The sequence below is a fragment of the Physeter macrocephalus genome, chromosome 2 (assembly GCF_002837175.3).
Source record: "Physeter macrocephalus isolate SW-GA chromosome 2, ASM283717v5, whole genome shotgun sequence".
Taxonomy (NCBI): domain Eukaryota; kingdom Metazoa; phylum Chordata; class Mammalia; order Artiodactyla; family Physeteridae; genus Physeter; species Physeter macrocephalus.
The window spans coordinates 16022839-16040491 of NC_041215.1; the positions used below are offsets into that span (position 1 = coordinate 16022839).

At 38.8% G+C, this 17653-nt stretch overlaps 1 protein-coding gene across 1 annotated transcript; it reads right to left on the reverse strand.

Moving 5' to 3' along the window:
- Positions 1-14749: 14749 nt before the first annotated feature.
- On the reverse strand, positions 14750-17348 carry LOC102986077 (zinc finger protein 709-like). The gene is made up of 3 exons (XM_007110912.4): positions 17228-17348; positions 16966-17026; positions 14750-16568 (listed from the first exon to the last, which is right to left on the reverse strand). Exons 1-3 carry the CDS (start codon positions 17259-17261, stop codon positions 14750-14752), a joined length of 1914 nt encoding a protein of 637 aa, XP_007110974.4. The 5' UTR covers positions 17262-17348.
- Between the last annotated feature and the right edge of the window lie 305 nt (positions 17349-17653).

A 17653-nucleotide genomic window follows, 5' to 3' on the forward strand; every position in this document is an offset into this window, starting at 1 on the left:
GAGGGAGGGAGACGCAAGAGGGAAGAGATATGGGAACATATGTATATGTATAACTGATTCACTTTGTTGTAAAGTAGAAACTAACACACCATTGTAAAGCAATTATACTCCAATAAAGATGTTAAAAAAAATAAAAAGAAAAATAAATAAAAAAGGAAACTAAAAATAGAACTACCATATGACCCAGCAATCCTACTACTGGGCACATACCCTGAGAAAACCATAATTCAAAAAGAGTCATGTACCAAAATGTTCATTGCAGCTCTATTTACAATAGCCAGGACATGGAAGCAACCTAAGTGTCCACCAACAGATGAATGGATAAAGAAGATGTGGCTGCCGCATAGAACAGGGAGATCAGCTCGGTGCTTTGTGACCACCTAGAGGGGTGGGATAGGGAGGGTGAGAGGGAGGGAGACGCAAGAGGGAAGAGATATGGGAACATATGTATATGTATAACTGATTCACTCTGCTGTAAAGCAGAAACTAACACACCATTGTAAAGCAATTATACTCCAATAAAAGTTTTTAAAAAAAAGCACATCCAGCTGTAATGTGCAGAGCAAGCAGATCATGGGGGCAAGAGCAGCAGTGGGAAGCCAGCTGGGATGCTATAGCAAGCAGCACAGGCTGGGTGAGGGTGGTTTCCAAGACCAGGGGAATGGCAGTAGGGCTAGCAGTACGGAGTTTTTTAGCACAAAAAGTTACATATAAAAATGTAAATATTAAAGAAAATCATGTAAAATCTCAAAAAAAAAAAAAAAAAAGACTCCACACTTCCACTGCATAGGGCGAGGGTGCGTCGGTTCAATCCCTGGTCAGAGAACTAAGATCCTGCATGCCATGTGGCGTGGCAAAAAAAAAAAGAAAAAAATGTACAGGACAGGGCTTCCCTGGTGGCGCAGTGGTTGAGAGTCCGCCTGCCGATGCAGGGGACACGGGTTCGTGCCCCGTTCTGGGAAAATCCCACATGCCGCGGAGCGGCTGGGCCCGTGAGCCATGGCCGCTGAGCCTGTGCGTCCGGAGCCTGTGCTCCGCAATGGGTGAGGCCGCGACAGTGAGAGGCCCGCGTACCGCAAAAAAAAAAAAAAAAAAAAAAAAATGTACAGGACAATATACTGATGAACATAGATGCAGAAATTTTCAACAAAATATTAGCAAACCAAAGTCAACAATACATTAAAAGGATCCCAATTCCAGGGATGTAAGGATGGTTCAACATCTGCAAATTAGTAAATGATACACCACATAAACAAAATGAAGGGTAGAAATCACGTCACCTCAACAGATACAGGAAAAGCATTTGACAAAATTCAACATCCACTTAGGATTAAAACTCTCAACAAAGAATAGAGGAAACATACCTCAACATAATAAAGGCCATCTATAATAAGCCCACAGCTACCACCACCCTCAATGGTGACAAACCAAAAGCTTTTCCTTTAAGATCAACAACAAGACAAGGATCTCCACTCTTGCCACTTTTATTCAACACAGTATTGGAAGTCCTAACTAGAGCAATTAGGCAACAAATAGAAATAAAAGGCATTCAAATTGTAAAGGAAGAAGTAAAAGTGTCACCATTTGCAGATGACGTATTATATATGGAAAACCCTAAAAACTCCATCAAAAAATTGTTAGAACTAATAAATGAATTCAGTAAAGTTACAGGATACAAAATCAATAATACAAAGTCTGTTGTGTTTCTATATGCTAATAATGAACTATCAGAGAAATTAAGAAAACAATCCCATTTACAATTGCATCAAAGATAATAAACTACTTCGGAATAAATTTAACCAAGAAACGAAAGACAAGACAAAAATACAAGAAATTAATTAAAGAAACTGAAGACACAAATAAATGGAAAGATATTCTGTGTTCATGGACTGGAAGAATCAACATTGTTAAAACGTCTACACTACCGAAGCAATCTACAAATTCAATGCAATCCCTATCAAGATTCCAATGGCATTTTTCACAGAAATAGAACAAACAATCCTGAAACTTTCATGGAACCATAGAAGACCCAGAATAGCCAAAGCCGTCCTGAGAAAGAAGAACTCGGCAGGTGGCATCTCATTCCAATTTTAAAGCTATACTAATTAAAATTACAATATGGTATCCAGGTAAAAACAGACACACAGATCAATGGAACAGAACAGAGAGCCCAGAAATAAACCCACACATATACCTGGTCAATTAATTTATGACAAAGGATCCCAAAACATACAATGGAGAAAGGACAGTCTCTTTAAGTAATGGTGTTGGGAAACTTGGACAGCCATATGCAAAAGAATGAAACTGGACCACACTAACACCATACACAAAAATCAACAAAATGGTTCAAAGACTTGAACATAAGACATGAACACTCCCAGAAGAAAACACAGATGGCAAACTTCTTGACACAGGTCTTGGCATTGAATTTTTTAATCTGACACCAAAAGCAAAAGGAAAAATAAATAAATGGGGATACATCAAATTAAAACCTGCTCAGCAAACGAAACCATCAAACAAAATGAAAGGCAATGTACTGAGTGAGAGAAAATATTTGAAAATCACATATCTGATAAGGGGCTAATATCCAAAATATATAAAAACCCACACAACTCAATAGCAAAAAAAAGCGATTAAAAAGTGGGAAGAAGATATAAACATTTTTCCAAAGAAGACATATATATGGCCAAAAGGTACATGAAAAGATGCTCTACATCATTCATCACCAGGGAACTGCAAATCAATACCACAATGAGATATTACCTTTTTCATACCTGTTAGAATGGCTATTATCAAAAAGACCAAAAGTAAAAATGTTGGCAAGGATGTAGGAAAAATGGGAAACCCTGTGCACTGTTGGTGGGACTGTAAATTGGTGCAGGCACTATGGAGATCTGTATGGAGGTTACTCAAAAATTAAAAAGGAGAAATACCATATGACCCAGCCATTTGACTTCTGAGAATTTATCCAGAGAAAATGAAAAACTAACTTCAAAAGATATATGCACGCCCACGCTCATTGCATGATTATTTACAATAGCCAAGATATGGAAACAACCTAAGTGTCCACTGATGGATGATGGATAAAGAAATTGTGATGTGTGTGTGTGTGTGTGTGTGTGTGTGTGTGTGTAATGGGATATTACTAAGCCATAAAAAAACTTGCCATTTGCAACAACATGGATCAACCTAGAGCGCATTATGCTAAGTGAAATCAGTCAAAGAGAAATACTGTATGATTTCACTTATAGGTGGAATCTAAAAAAACAAATGAAGAAACATAACAAAATAGAAACAGAGTTATGATACAGAAAACAAACAGGTGGTTGCCAGACGGGAGGAGAGGGAAGGGAGGAAAGAAATATGTGTGGGAGATTAGGAGGTACAAACTTTCAGTGTCAAAATAAATGAGTATGAAATGTACAGTGTGGGGAACATAGTTAAAACAGGGCCCTGTTAGGGCACATGGCCTTGTGCCCATGAACACGTTATGACTGCTTCTGTTTCCCTCTCGGCTCACAGTCCCATGGTGTTGCCTCAGAGAAACTTTCCAGAATGGGGTATACATGGATTTTTAAAGATGTTCAAAGTAAGCAGAGACAAGTAGGCTTCAGTTAAAAACAAATTGCTGAAAATACTCTAGATGGCAATGGAAAGAAATTACGCTGACGCTCATGAATGAGGATACCCCTAGGCAGATTCTACTTGGGATACACCTTTATGTTTCAGAACTGCAGAATTTCCAAAGATCTGTCCAAAGATCCTGGTTTAAATTCAGATTCTAAAAGCACTCTCACTCCATTCTTAGTTTATGTGATGAGATGTGGACAGGTGCAGCCCCAGAGGGTGCTTTCTCAGTGTAGATTGGGGTGCAAGAAAGGCCCATTGTGGCCCATGTTCTTTTTCCCCAGTCCTGCAATTCTTCCTAAGGATCCCACACTGGTGAAAGAGAGATGAACACATAAAATTCAAGGTTCAGGAGCTTAACACTCTCCTATCATACAAAAGCACATCTGCGGTTCTGCATCTTTGGATTCAACCATCCACAATCGCATAGTATTGAAGTAAATTCACTTCAGTTATTCCTTAGATGATAGCCTCTAAGCATCAACAGCTCTTTTTGGTGTTTCCACTGAGAAATCACAGTAGGTTTGCATAGGTAAAACTCTACTCACAGAATAAACTCAGAATGAGCTGGAACTGTGTAGATGAATGTAACCATTTCCCTAAATGGGAGAAACTCCATGGTTTAATGCAGCAAAATGAAAAAGCCAAATATTGTAACATTTAAAAAATTTAAAGGGAAATGAAAATCCTCTCAAATGACATTAAACACAAATAGATACCACAAACATCTATGGCCTAAATCAATAGGCAGTCCCAAGCCCTAGAAAACAATATCCAAGATCATGACTATATATTCCAAATACAAAATGTATAACAATTGCAAAAATGAAGATGAACCATGTCTATACTTTTGGGTAATCTTGACTGTGAATCCAGAATGCAGGAATTTATTGTTGCACTCTATTTACTTCCACATCCAAGTTTTTCCTCAACCAGTGTTCAAGATGTACCACCTAGCACAAATTCAACTGATCACTGACATCATCATTCACTGAGGCTCTTACCCTCACAGAAAAGATTTATTAACACTGCAGCATCTCTATGATCTAATGTTTTTTTTTGTGGGGTGGGAGGCCTCGACTCCAGGGAACGAACCCGTGCCCCTGCAGTAGAAGCACAGAGCCCTAACCACTGGACCTCCAAGGAATTCTCTCATGGTATTTTTTAATATTCATCTATCTTATACACCAAAAGTTTTACCATTTGTTAATTGTCTTTCTTTTCTCACAAAAATGTAAGCACCTGAACTGCTTGAACCTGTTTTTCTAATGTTACTTTATCCAAATCCTACAGCGCCTTGATTATGTGTGCTGAATTTGGTACTCTAAAGTGCATGGCAATAAGGAATATTGAAAAATTAGCAACAAGACTATAGTATCTGAGAAAGAAATGCTTGACTAAAATAGTGGTCCATGGGAATTCCCTGGCCGTCCAGTGGTTAGGACTTAGTGCTCTCACTGCCGTGGGCCTGGGTTCAATCCCTGATCAGGGAACCAAGATCTCACAAGCTGCACAGCACGGCCAAAAGAAAAGAAATAGTGGTCCTGTCTTTCTCCCTTGGTAGGTTTGCATTCTCTCACAATTTATCTAAACTTACAGGCCCCAGTTGAGTCATAAAAGGGATATTAAAAATATTACATAGTATAATAGGAAGTAACTTTACATATTTCAACCTTACAAAAACAGCATCTAATACACTGAGGGAAATGCATCAGTGTTTAGAAAACAAGTAGGAAAGGCAAAAGCTGTTCCAGAGGACCGGGACCTGGCCTGCATTCATTGCAAGGGTAAGACTTTTCCTGTTGAAGAGAAAAACGCCACACAACTTCAGCAAATAAGATAACTGGTGACCATGATGGATCAAGACGTTTATAAGGGGATTATGTAACCATAGCTCTAAAAATGGTAAAAGATAAAGTTCAAAAGCATTAAAAAGACCAGTATTCCCCTCGTCTTACTGAGGCTTCTTAAGAATTAAGTTTAGCTTCATCAACTTTGTTTTTGCCTTCTAGAAAATGATTATGATTACCACTGATAAAGTTTCCCTCCTCACAACATTCAATACAGAAAAAAATCTTGTTTCCTTGAGTGGTAGTCAAATCTTCCAACACAAGCTAAAATGCTATAAGAATTCCTTTTGAACATCCTATTGCAATTATACTCCACAGTCCTTTCCAGTGTGTAGTCATTCTTATTTGAATTCATTACAACCTTCTCTTTGACAACTGGTGCAATCCTGTGAGGCATTGGAAAGAGGGCATTGAAAAAACATGATCTAACTTTTGGGTATTAAGAATGATTAAGAAATTAGCTACATGACAAAAATTGCAACTAAAAAAAAAAAAAAAAAAAAAGAAAATTTTCTGGAGGAAAAAATACCTGAATTCATATGCACATAATCTTCACTCATAATGTATAATGAATAAATGAAGAAAATTATAAAGTTTACCTTAAAATTGATAATTATAATGGCATATTTTCATATATCCTCTCAGGAAACAAAAAACCCAACATTTGTTAGCACTCGATGGCTTAGAGAACAGTTAATAAAATGTTTCTATGAAACAACTACAGAAGCATTCCTGTGACAAAAATACTCACATACTTCTACTTACATATGAACATAATTTAAAACATATTGAGAGATTACACTCAACTATAAGAACAAGACACACTAAAACAAGGAATTTTATTTTCACATGGAAGGATCAGGTGAAGGCAGCCCATGTACAATGCAGTAGAGAAACAAAACTCCCCTGTTGTATTTTCACTGCACCATTGCAGGTGTCATGGTGAATCAGGAAAACATACTCACTAGCACCATTAACAGCATAAGGTGTTTGTTATACATTTTAGACTTTAAATGGATATAGAGAAAAGGGGACTCAGACAATACTCCCAAATAGTGAAGTCCAAAGTAGCTTCCTGGTGCATACAAGAGGCCTTACAGAAAAATCCAAACTATGACGGATCTTTGAGGTGAATCTTGGGAAGACAAAAGTGGCATGCCTACAGCTCTAGGAAAATGGAAATCAAACACTGGTGGTGGTTTTGAGGTACTCTTGATTGGAAGGTCAAAGAATCCAAAAACTGGGCTGGAAGATGATATCCTTGAAGTTCCTAGGTATTGGTCTCACTTCCTGTATGGTGCCTCCAAACTCTGACTAATGCCTTGTTTACTTCTGCTTTCCAAATCCCAGGCAAGTGAGGCTATTGGTGAATTTTAATGTGGAACCATAAAGGGTATGGATTCTATAAAATTTAGTTTCTAACAGAGTCAAGATGGCAGACTAGGAGGACGCAGAGTTGGTGTTTCCACACAACTAGGGCACCTACCAGCACTGGAGGGGGACCATGGACACCTAAGGGGATGGGAGGAACCCCCAAGCAACCGGGTAGCATGTGAGGGAGGAGAAGCAGTGGAGGCAGGATGGTACCAGCACCCTTGAGGGGCAGCTGGGAGAGGGGAGGGGTTCCCACACCCAGACGGGGAATGGGGAGAATGCTGGGAGTGCGGAGGATCAGAAGGGAATGTGGCCAGTGTTTCCCCTGCCCACTTGGGCCCTGGGGAGGCTGCTGAGGTGCTAGGTCCGATCCTCTGCCCACTGAGCCCCCCTCCAACCACCTGGGTCCTGAGGGAGTGGGAGGGAGAGGGGGGGAGGAAAAGTAAAGCCCAGAGTGACGGGACCAGCGCCACTGGGGGATGGCTAGGAGAGTGAAGGGGTTACCACACCCGGTTGGGCCCACCCACGGTTAGGGGATCAACGGGGACAGGGGAAACCCTCGGAAGCAGAGGAAAGGAAGGGAGTGCGGCCACCATTTCCCCTGCCCACTTGGGCCCTGGGGAGCCTGCTGAGATCCTGGGCCTAACCCTCCACCCTCAGAGGCTCCCTTCTGCCACTGAGCCTAAGCCCCACCCCCACCCCCTCACCCAGGGCCCTACCTCCAAACTCCAGCTTCAAGGCACTCGGAAGCCCCCTTGAGGCCGACCTTCCTTTCCCCACTGCACAGGCCCTAAGCCTAGGCCCCACCCCCAAGGCCTTTTCCAGCTGCAAAGGTCCTGAGCCTAAGCCACAGCCCCCGCTTAAATGTCATGCCTGCCTAGGCCCCACCCCGCTTAAGCTCCACCCCCCACAGCCAAGGCCTTTTCCAGCTTTTTTTTTTTTAAGGTTGTGATTCTGTTTTACCTTGTTGTTGTTGATTCATTTATATTTTTATTTTTTCTAATAAATTTTTTATTTTTCTAATTTTATTTTATTCTTTATACTTTGTTATTGTTCTCCTCCTTTTGGCTTGTTCCCTTATATTTTTATTTTTTCTAATAAATTTTTTATTTTTCTAATTTTATTTTATTCTTTATACTTTGTTATTGTTCTGCTCCTTTTGGCTTGTTCCTTTTTTTTTCTTCCTTCTGTTGTGGTTCTGTTTTACCTTGCTGTAGTTGTTCCACTTATATTTTTATTTTTCCTAATATATTATTTATTTTTTAAATTTAATTTAATTTTTTATTCTTTGTATTGTACTGCTCCTTTATTTTCTCTCTTTTCTTTTGCCACACCACGCAGCTTCCAGGATCTTGGTTCCCAGGCCAGGAGTTGGGCCTGAGCTCCCGTGGTGGGAGTTCCAACTCCAAACCACTGGACTAACACAGAACCTCAGACCTCAAGGAATATTAATCGGAGTGAGGTCTCTCAGAGGTCCTCATCTCGGCACCAAGACCCGCTCTACCCAACTGCCTGCAAACTCCAGTGCTGGACACTTCAGGCCAAACAACCAGTAAGACAGGAATACAGCCCCTCCCATCACAAAAAAATGAGATGACAAAAAAATATGTTACAGACAAAGGAGCACAGTAAAAACCTACAAGACCAAATAAATGAAAAGGAAATAAGCAACCTACCTAAAAAAAGAATTCAGAGTAATGATAGTAAAGATGATCCAAAATCTCGGAAAGAGAATGGAGGCACGGGTCAAGAAAATATGAGAAATGTTTAACAAAGACCTAGAAGAACTAAAGAACAAACAAACAGTGATGAACAACACAATAACTAAAATGAAAAATATACTAGAAGGAATCAATAGCAGAACAACTGAGGCAGAAGAGCGAATAAGTGAGCTGGAACATAGAATGGTGGAAACAACTTCCAAGGAGCAGAATAAAGAAAAAAGACTGAAAAGAATTGAGAACAGTCTCAGAGAACTCTGGGACAACACTAAACGCACCAACATTTGAATTATAGGGGTCCCAGAGGAAGAAGAGAATGAGAAAAGGTCTGAGAAAATATTTGAAGATATTATAGTCGAAAACTTCCCTAATATGGGAAAGGAAATAGCCACCCAGGTCCAGAAAGCACAGAGTCCCATACAGGATAAACACTAAGAGAAACATACCAAGACACATATTAATCAAAGTAACAAAAATTAAATTCAAAGAAAAAATATTAAAAGCAGCAAGGGGAAAGCAACAAATAACATAGAAGGAACATACAAGGGAATCCCCATAAGGTTATCAGCTGATTTTTCAGCAGAAACTGTGCAGGCCAGATGGAGTGGCAGGATATATTTAAAGTGATGAAAGGGAAAAACCTACAACCAAGATTACTCTACCCAGCAAGGATCTCATCCAGATTTGACGGAGAAATCAAAAGCTTTACAGACAAGTAAAACTAAGAGAATACAGCACCACCAAACCAGCTTTACAACAAATGCTAAAGGAACTTCTCTAGGCGGGAAACACAAGAGAAGGAAAAGACCCACAAAAACAAACCCAAATCAATTAAGAAAATGGTAATAGGAACATAACATATCAATAATCACCTTGAAAGTAAATGAATTAAATGCTCCAACCAAAGACACAGACGGACTGAATGGATACAGAACCAAGACCCGAATATACGCTGTCTACAAGAGACCCAGTTCAGACCTAGGGACACATACAGACTGAAAGTGAGGGGATGGAAAAAGATATTCCATGAAAATGGAAATCACAAGAAAGCTGGAGTAGCAATACTCATATCCGATAAAATAGAGTTTAAAATAAAGACTGTTACAAGAGATAGGGAAGGACACTACATAACAATCAAGGGATCAATCCAAGAAGAAAGCATAACAATTATAAACATTTATGCACCCAACATAGGAGCTCCTCAATACATATGGCAAATGCTAACAGCCATAAAAGGGGAAATTGACAGTAACACAATAATAGTGGGAGACTTGAACACTTACTTACACCAATAGACAGATCAGACAGAAAATAAATAATGAAACACAAGCTTTAAATGACACAATAGACCAGACAGACTTAATTAATACTTATAAGACATTCCATCCGACAGCAGAAGAACACACTTTCTTCTCAAGTGCACACAGAACGTTCTCCAGGATAGGTCACATCTTGGGTCACAAATCAAACCTTGAAAAATTTAAGAAAATTGAAATCGTATCAAGTATCTTTTCTGACAACAACGCTATGAGATTAGAAATCAGTTACAGGAAAAAAAACTGTAAAACACACAAACACATGGAGGCTAAACAGTGCGCTGCTAAATAACCAAGAGATCACTGAAGAAATCAAAGAAGAAATAAAAAAAATACCAAGAAACAAACAACGAAAACACGACAATCCAAAACCTACGGGACGCAGCAAAAGCATTTCTAAGAGGGGAGTTTATAGCAATTCAAGCTCACCTCAAGAAACAAGAAAAATCTCAAATAAACAATGTAACCTTACACCTAAAGCAACTAGAAAAAGAAGAACAAAGAAAATCCAAAGTTAGTAGAAGGAAAGAAACCATAAAGATCAGAGCAGAAATAAATAGAAATGAAGAAAACAACAGCAAAGATCAGTAAAATGAAAAGTTTTTTCTTTGAGAAGATAAACAAAATTGATAAACCTTTAGCCAGAATAATCAAGAAAAAAAGGGAGAGGACTCAAATCAATAAAATTAGAAATGAAAAGGAGAAATTACAACTGACACCACAGAAATACAAAGGATCATAAGAGACTACGACAAGCAACTATATGCCAATAAAATGGACAACCTGGAAGAAATGGACAAATTCTTGGAAAGGTACAACTTTCCAAGACTGAACCAGGAACAGTTAGAAAATATAAACAGACCAATCACACGTAATGTAATTGAAACTGTAATTAAAAATCTTCCAACAAACAAAAGTCCAGGACCAGATGGCTTCACAGGCAAACTTTATCAAACATTTAGAGAAGAGTTAACACCTATCCTTCTCAAACTCTTCCAAAAAATTGCAGAGGGAGGAACACTCCAAAACTCATTCTACAAGGCCACCATCACCCTGATACCAAAACCAGGCAAAGATATCACACAAAAAAGAAAATTACAGACCAATATCACTGATGAACATAGATGCAAACATCCTCAACAAAATACTAGCAGAGTCCAACAACACATTAAAAAGATCATACCACATGATCAAGTGGGATTTACCCCAGGGTTGCAAGGATTCTTCAATATATGCAAATCAATCAATGTGTTACACTGTATTAACAAATTAAAGAACAAAAACCATATGATCATCTCAATAGACACAGAAAAAGATTCAACACTCATTTATGATAAAAACTCTCCAGAAAGTGGGCAGAGAGGGAACAGACCTATGTATGAACATACCATACATAATAAAGATCATATACAACAAACCCACAGCAAATATCATTCTCAGAGGTGAAAAACTGAAAGCATTTCCTCTAAGATCAGGAACAAGACAAGGATGTCCACTCTTGCCACTATTATTCAACACAGTATTGGAAGTCCTAGCCACAGCAATCAGAGAAGAAAAAGAAATAAAAGGAATACAAATTGGAAAAGAAGTAAAACTGTCACTGTTTGCAGATGACATGATACTATACATAGAAAATCCTAAAGATGCCACCAGAAAACCACTAGAACTCATCAATGAATTTGGTAAGGCTACAGAATACAAAATTAATGCACAGAAATCTCTTGCATTCTTATACGCTAACAATGAAAGATCAGAAAGAAAAATTAAGGAAACAATCCCATTTACCATCACAACAAAAAGAATAAAATACCTTGGAATAAACCTACCTAAGGAGGCAAAAGACCTGTATTCAGAAAAGTATAAAACACTGATGAAAGAAATAAAAGATTACACAGATGGAGAGATATACCATGCTCCTGGATTCAAAGAATCAATACTGTGAAAATGACTATACTTCCCAAAGCAATCTACAGGTTCAATGCAATCCCTATCAAAGTACCAATGGCATTTTTCACAGAACTACAACAAAAAATTTTACAATTTGTATGGAAACACAAAAGATCCCTAATAGCCAAAGCAACCTTGAGAAAGAAAAACGGAGCTGGAGGAATCAGCCTCCCCAACTTCAGACTATACTACATAGGTACAGTAATCAAGACAGTATGGTACACATGCAAAAGAATGAAATTAGAACACTACCTAACACCAGACACAAAAATAACCTCAAAATGGACTAAAGACCTAAATGTAAGACTGGACACTATAAAACTCTTAAAGAGAAAACATAGGAAAAACACTCTGACATAAATCACAGCAAGATCTTTTATGACCCACCTCCTAGAGAAATGGAAATAAAAACAAAAATAAGCAAATGGGACCTAAACTTAAAAGCTTTTGCACAGCAAAGGAAACCATAAACAAGATGAAAAGACAACTTGTAGAATGGGAGAAAATATTTGCAAATGAAGCAGCAGAGAAGGGATTAATCTCCAAAACATACAAACAGGTCTTGCATCTCAATATCAAAAAAAACAAACAACACAATCAAAAAATGGGTGGAAGACCTAAACAGACATTTCACCAAAGAAGACACACAGATGGCCAAGAGGCACATGAAAAGATGTTCAACATCACTAATTATTAGAGAAATGCAACTCAAAACTACAATGAGAAAAAAAAACTACAATGAGGTATCACCTCACACCAGTCAGAACAATCATCATCAAAAAATCTACAATAAATGCTGGAGAGCGTGTGGAGAAAAGGGATCCCTCTTGCACTGTTGGTGGGAATGTAAATTGATACAGCCACTCTGGAGAACAGTATGGAGGTTCCTTAAAAAACTAAAAACAGAATTACCATATGACCCAGCAATCCCACTACTGGGCATATACCCTGAGAAAAACATAATTCAAAAAAGACACATGTACCCCAATGTTCACTGCAGCACTATTTCAATAGCCAGGACATGGAAACAACCTAAATATCCATCGATAGATGAATGGATAAAGAAGATGTGGTGTGTGTGTGCATGCGCACATATGTATACACACACACACACACACACACACACACACATATATATATATAATGGAATATTACTCAGCCATAAAAATAAATGAAATTGGGGCTTCCCTGGTGGCACAGTGGTTAAGAATCCGCCTGCGAATGCTGGGGACACGGGTTAGAGCCCTGGTCTGGGAAGATCCCACATGCTGTGGAGCAACTAAGCCCGTGCACCACAACTACTAAGCCTGCGCTCTAGAGCCCACGAACCACAACTACTGAAGCCCGTGTGTCACAACTACTGAGCCTGTGAACCACAACTACCGAGGCTGCGTGCCACAACTATTGAAGCCTGCGCACCTAGAGCCCATGCTCCACAACAAGAGAAGCCACTGCAATGAGAAGCTCACACACCACAACGAAGAGTAGCCCCCACTCGCCACAACTAGAGAAAGCCCGCATGCAGCAACGAAGACCCAACGCAGTCAAAAATAAATAAATGAATTAATTAAAAGAAAAAAGAAAATAAGGCTTTAAAAAAAAGAAATGAAATTGGGTCATTTGTAGAGATGTGGATGGACCTAGAGTCTGTCACATAGAGTGAAATAAGTCAGAGGGAGAAAAACAAATATTGTATATTAACACATATATGTGGAATCTAGAAAAATGGTACAGATGAACATATTTGCAGGCCAGGAATAGAAACGCAGAAGTAGAGTACAGACGTGTGGACACAGAGGGGGAAGGGGAGTGTGGGATGAATTGGGAGATTAGGTTTGACATAAATACAGTACGGTGTATAAAATAGATAGCTAGTGGGAACCTGCTGTAGAGCACAGGGAGCTCAGCTTGGTGCTCTGTATTTACCTAGATGGGTGGGATGGGGGGGAGGGAGGTCCAAGAGGGTGGGGATATATGTATACATATAGCGGATTCACTTCACTGTACAGAAGAAACTAACACAACATTGTAAAGCAATTATACTCCAATAAAAAAAAATTTAGTTTCTAACATTACCCACAGGCTCAGATATTTGTCCCATTACAGGTCTCTCTTCTTAAAATCTATTCACCAAATAACAGTCATTGGAAGAACAACAAGCAAAGGCCCAAATATAAAAACAATTATTCACATGAAACTCCAAAAAAGGAGCTTTGTCATTAAGAAAGGTAGAATACATAAAATAGACTATAAAGATATCCAGGAACTGTCCAGTATCCAGATATCCAGTAGGAAAATCCCAACAAATACCACATTTTCCAATTGTCCCTTAACATAGAATAAAACTATAAAAAATTAAACCTGACTATGCACATATCAGAAATACAGTTCAATTCACCCATGGATCCAACAGACTTCAAAATGGGGAGAGAAAATATTAACTGATTCAAGGAAAAAGCACTGCTTTTTTTTTTTTTTTTTTTTTTTGCGGTACGCGGGCCTCTCACTGTTGTGGCCTCTCCCGTTGCGGAGCACAGGCTCCGGACGCACAGGCTCAGCGGCCATGGCTCACGGGTCTAGCCGCTCCGAGGCATGTGGGATCTTCCCGGACCAGGGCACGAACCCGTGTCCCCTGCATCGGCAGGCGGACTCTCAACCACTGCGCCACCAGGGAAGCCCAAGCACTGCCTTTTAATCTTATGTACTACTGTTGAAAGATGACTTGCAGAATTATATCACCCCAATATTCATTTATGAAACTAGTAGAAACCCACAGTCCAGTGATATACTTTAAGAAAGAGTCTTGATAAACAATATATTTACAACTTGTAAAAAACAATTATTTTGTGTTGAAAGTTTTTTGGAACGTTATACATGGATTAATTTTCATCAAGCTTTCTCATGTTACTTACATTTATAATTTATTTCTGGTGGGAGTTTTAACATGTAACGATGAAGGACAACTGAAGTCTTTCCCACGCTGTTTACATTCAAAAGGTTCTACCCTGTGAGTCTTTTCATGCCTTCGGAAGGAAGTGGGATGACTGAAGGCCTTCCCACATTCTTTACATTCATAGGGTTTCTCTCCAGTGTGAGTTCTTTCATGTCTTCGAAAACTCTGATACCACCTGAAAGCTTTTCCACATTCCTTACATGCATAGGGTTTCTCTCCTGTGTGAGTCCTTTCATGTGTTTGCAAGGAACTGTAACCTCTGTAGGCTTTACCACATTGTTTACATTCATAGGGTTTTTCTCTAGTGTGAGTTCTTTCATGTGTTCGAAGATAACTGGGACACCTGAATGCTTTACTACATTTTTTACATTCATAGGGTTTTTCTCCAGTGTGATTTCTTTCATGTCTTCGAAAACTTTGATAACACCTGAAGGCCTTTCCACATTGCTTACATTCATAGGGTTTCTCTCCAGTATGAATTCTTATGTGTGTTTCTAAGGAAGTGTAATCTCTGCAGGCTTTTCCACACTGCTTACATTCATAGAGTTTCTCTCCAGTGTGTGTTCTTTCATGTAGTCGTAGCAAAGTTGAACAACTAAAGGCTCTTCTACACTCCTTACATTCATAGGGTTTCTCTCCAGTGTGAGTTCTTTCATGTTTTTGAAAGGAAGGGTAATACCTGAAGGTTTTACCACACTGTTTACATTCATAGGGTTTCTCTCCAGTGTGACTCCTTTGATGTATTTGAAATGAACTGGGAGAAATAAATGCTTTCTCACACTGCTTACATTTATAAGGTCCCACTCCAGTGTGAGTGATCATGTGCACTCGAAGGCTTGCAAGAGCTCTAAGGGCTTTCCCACATTCCTTACATTCATAAGGTTTTTCCCCAGTATGAGTTCTTTCATGTTTTCTAAAAGAACTGGGACAACTGAAGGCTTTACTACATTTTTGGCATTCATAGGGTTTTTCTCCAGTGTGATTTCTTTCATGTATTTGGAAACCTATATTAGAACTGAAAGTTTTACCACATGGCTTACATTCATAGGGTTTCTCTCCAGTATGAACTCTTTCGTGTGTTTGGAAGGAAGGGTAATATCTGAAGGTTTTACCACATTGTTTACATTCATAAGGCTTCTTTCCAGTGTGAGTTCTTTCATGTATTCGGAGGGAACTGGGACAATTGAATGCTTTATTACATTTTTTACATTCATAGGATTTCTCTCCTGTGTGAGTCCTCTCATGTGTTTGTAAAGTTTGATGGTATCTATAGGCTTTTCCACAATGTTTACATTTATAAGGTTTCTCTCCAGTGTGGGCTCTTTCATGTATCTGAAGTGAAGCTGAAGAACTAAAAGTTTTCCCACAATCCTTACACTTATAAGAGGCACCTCCAGTATGTGTTACCATGTGTCTCTGAAAAGTTTTGAGCTGCATGAAGGCTTTCCCACACTCCTTACATTTATAGGTTTTCCCTCCAGCATGATTTCTTTTATGTTTTTCAAAACACTGCAGATAACTAAAGGCTTTCCCACATACATTACATTTATATGGCTTCTCTCCATTTTTCTGATACTCATATGGCTTGTGTCCAACGTGACTTCTGGTGTACCTATTATGGGATGAATGATGCATGAGGACTTTTCCACATACTCTGTGTTCCCATGGTTTTACTCTGATAAGAGTTTTCTTGTTCAGATTGAGATTTGGAATAAGGCTGAGGTTTTCTCTACATGGACTATCCTCTTTCCCTTCACATATTCTCCCTACCTTACGACTCCTGCAAAAAACAAGAAGGAATTACTAATGATCTCTTTATTAATGATTTCATACTTATTACAATATTTCAGCTACAATTTTATTATTTGTTGCAAAACTATAGGTATTTTTCTATTTTGGGTGAATTGTTCAAAACTGAATATACTGAATGCTCTGCAAGAGGACTCACCTTTGCTCACCAAAACGGTGATATTTATACATAGGGCTTATCAATACTGTTTCCAAGTGAACTATTTTGCAAACACTGAACATTATGTCATATGTAAGAAAGTAATTTGGTGAAAATTTTCTGAGAAGCAATAAATTTGAAGCATGGATTGTCTTGTTTCTTTTTAAGATCTGGTACAATTATATAATTCTCATGTGAAACACCGCTTTCTGCTGGGAGTGCCACTCACCTTAGTTTTCTCCCCTGGTTTTTGCACTGATCTTCAATGTCATGATCTTTCCATGTTTCTCCTAAAATGCAGACACAGAAAAATGATTCCAAAGTATTATAAGTTATAGAAAAATTATTAGATTCTAGTACAGTGAGCTGTGACCATACCTAGTTTATTTACCAATGTCCTCCCTGTACACATTCCACCTTTTAGAATAATATTGTAGGGCAGAAAAACTTGACCTTTGACTGACAAGGTGAAGGTAAGTTGTCATACTTACCTACTGAGGCCAGGTTCCTGAAGGTTTCCCCCATCACATCTCTGTAGAGTTTCTTCTGTGAAAAATCCAGTAAAGCCCACTCTTCCAGGGTGAAGTTCACAGCAACATCCTCAAAGACCACTGCGTCCTACAACATCCCATATATATGTATGGTAGGATGAGTAAGACTGACAGCACTGGACATCTATACTCCATTTATAAGGAAGGTTACATATGATTCTGCTATCTCCCAATATTTATTCTCTGACTTGATCATCAGAAACTAATTCTCTGTCCATACTTACTTCCTCATAAATTTAACAGCATCAGGAACACATGAAAATTATTTACATAGTTTTACTGCAATCACATTACAAATCCTATTGCTGTCTAATGGCTGGGTCCGAAGTATGTGGGGAAATGTCAGAAATGCTATACCAATGAAAC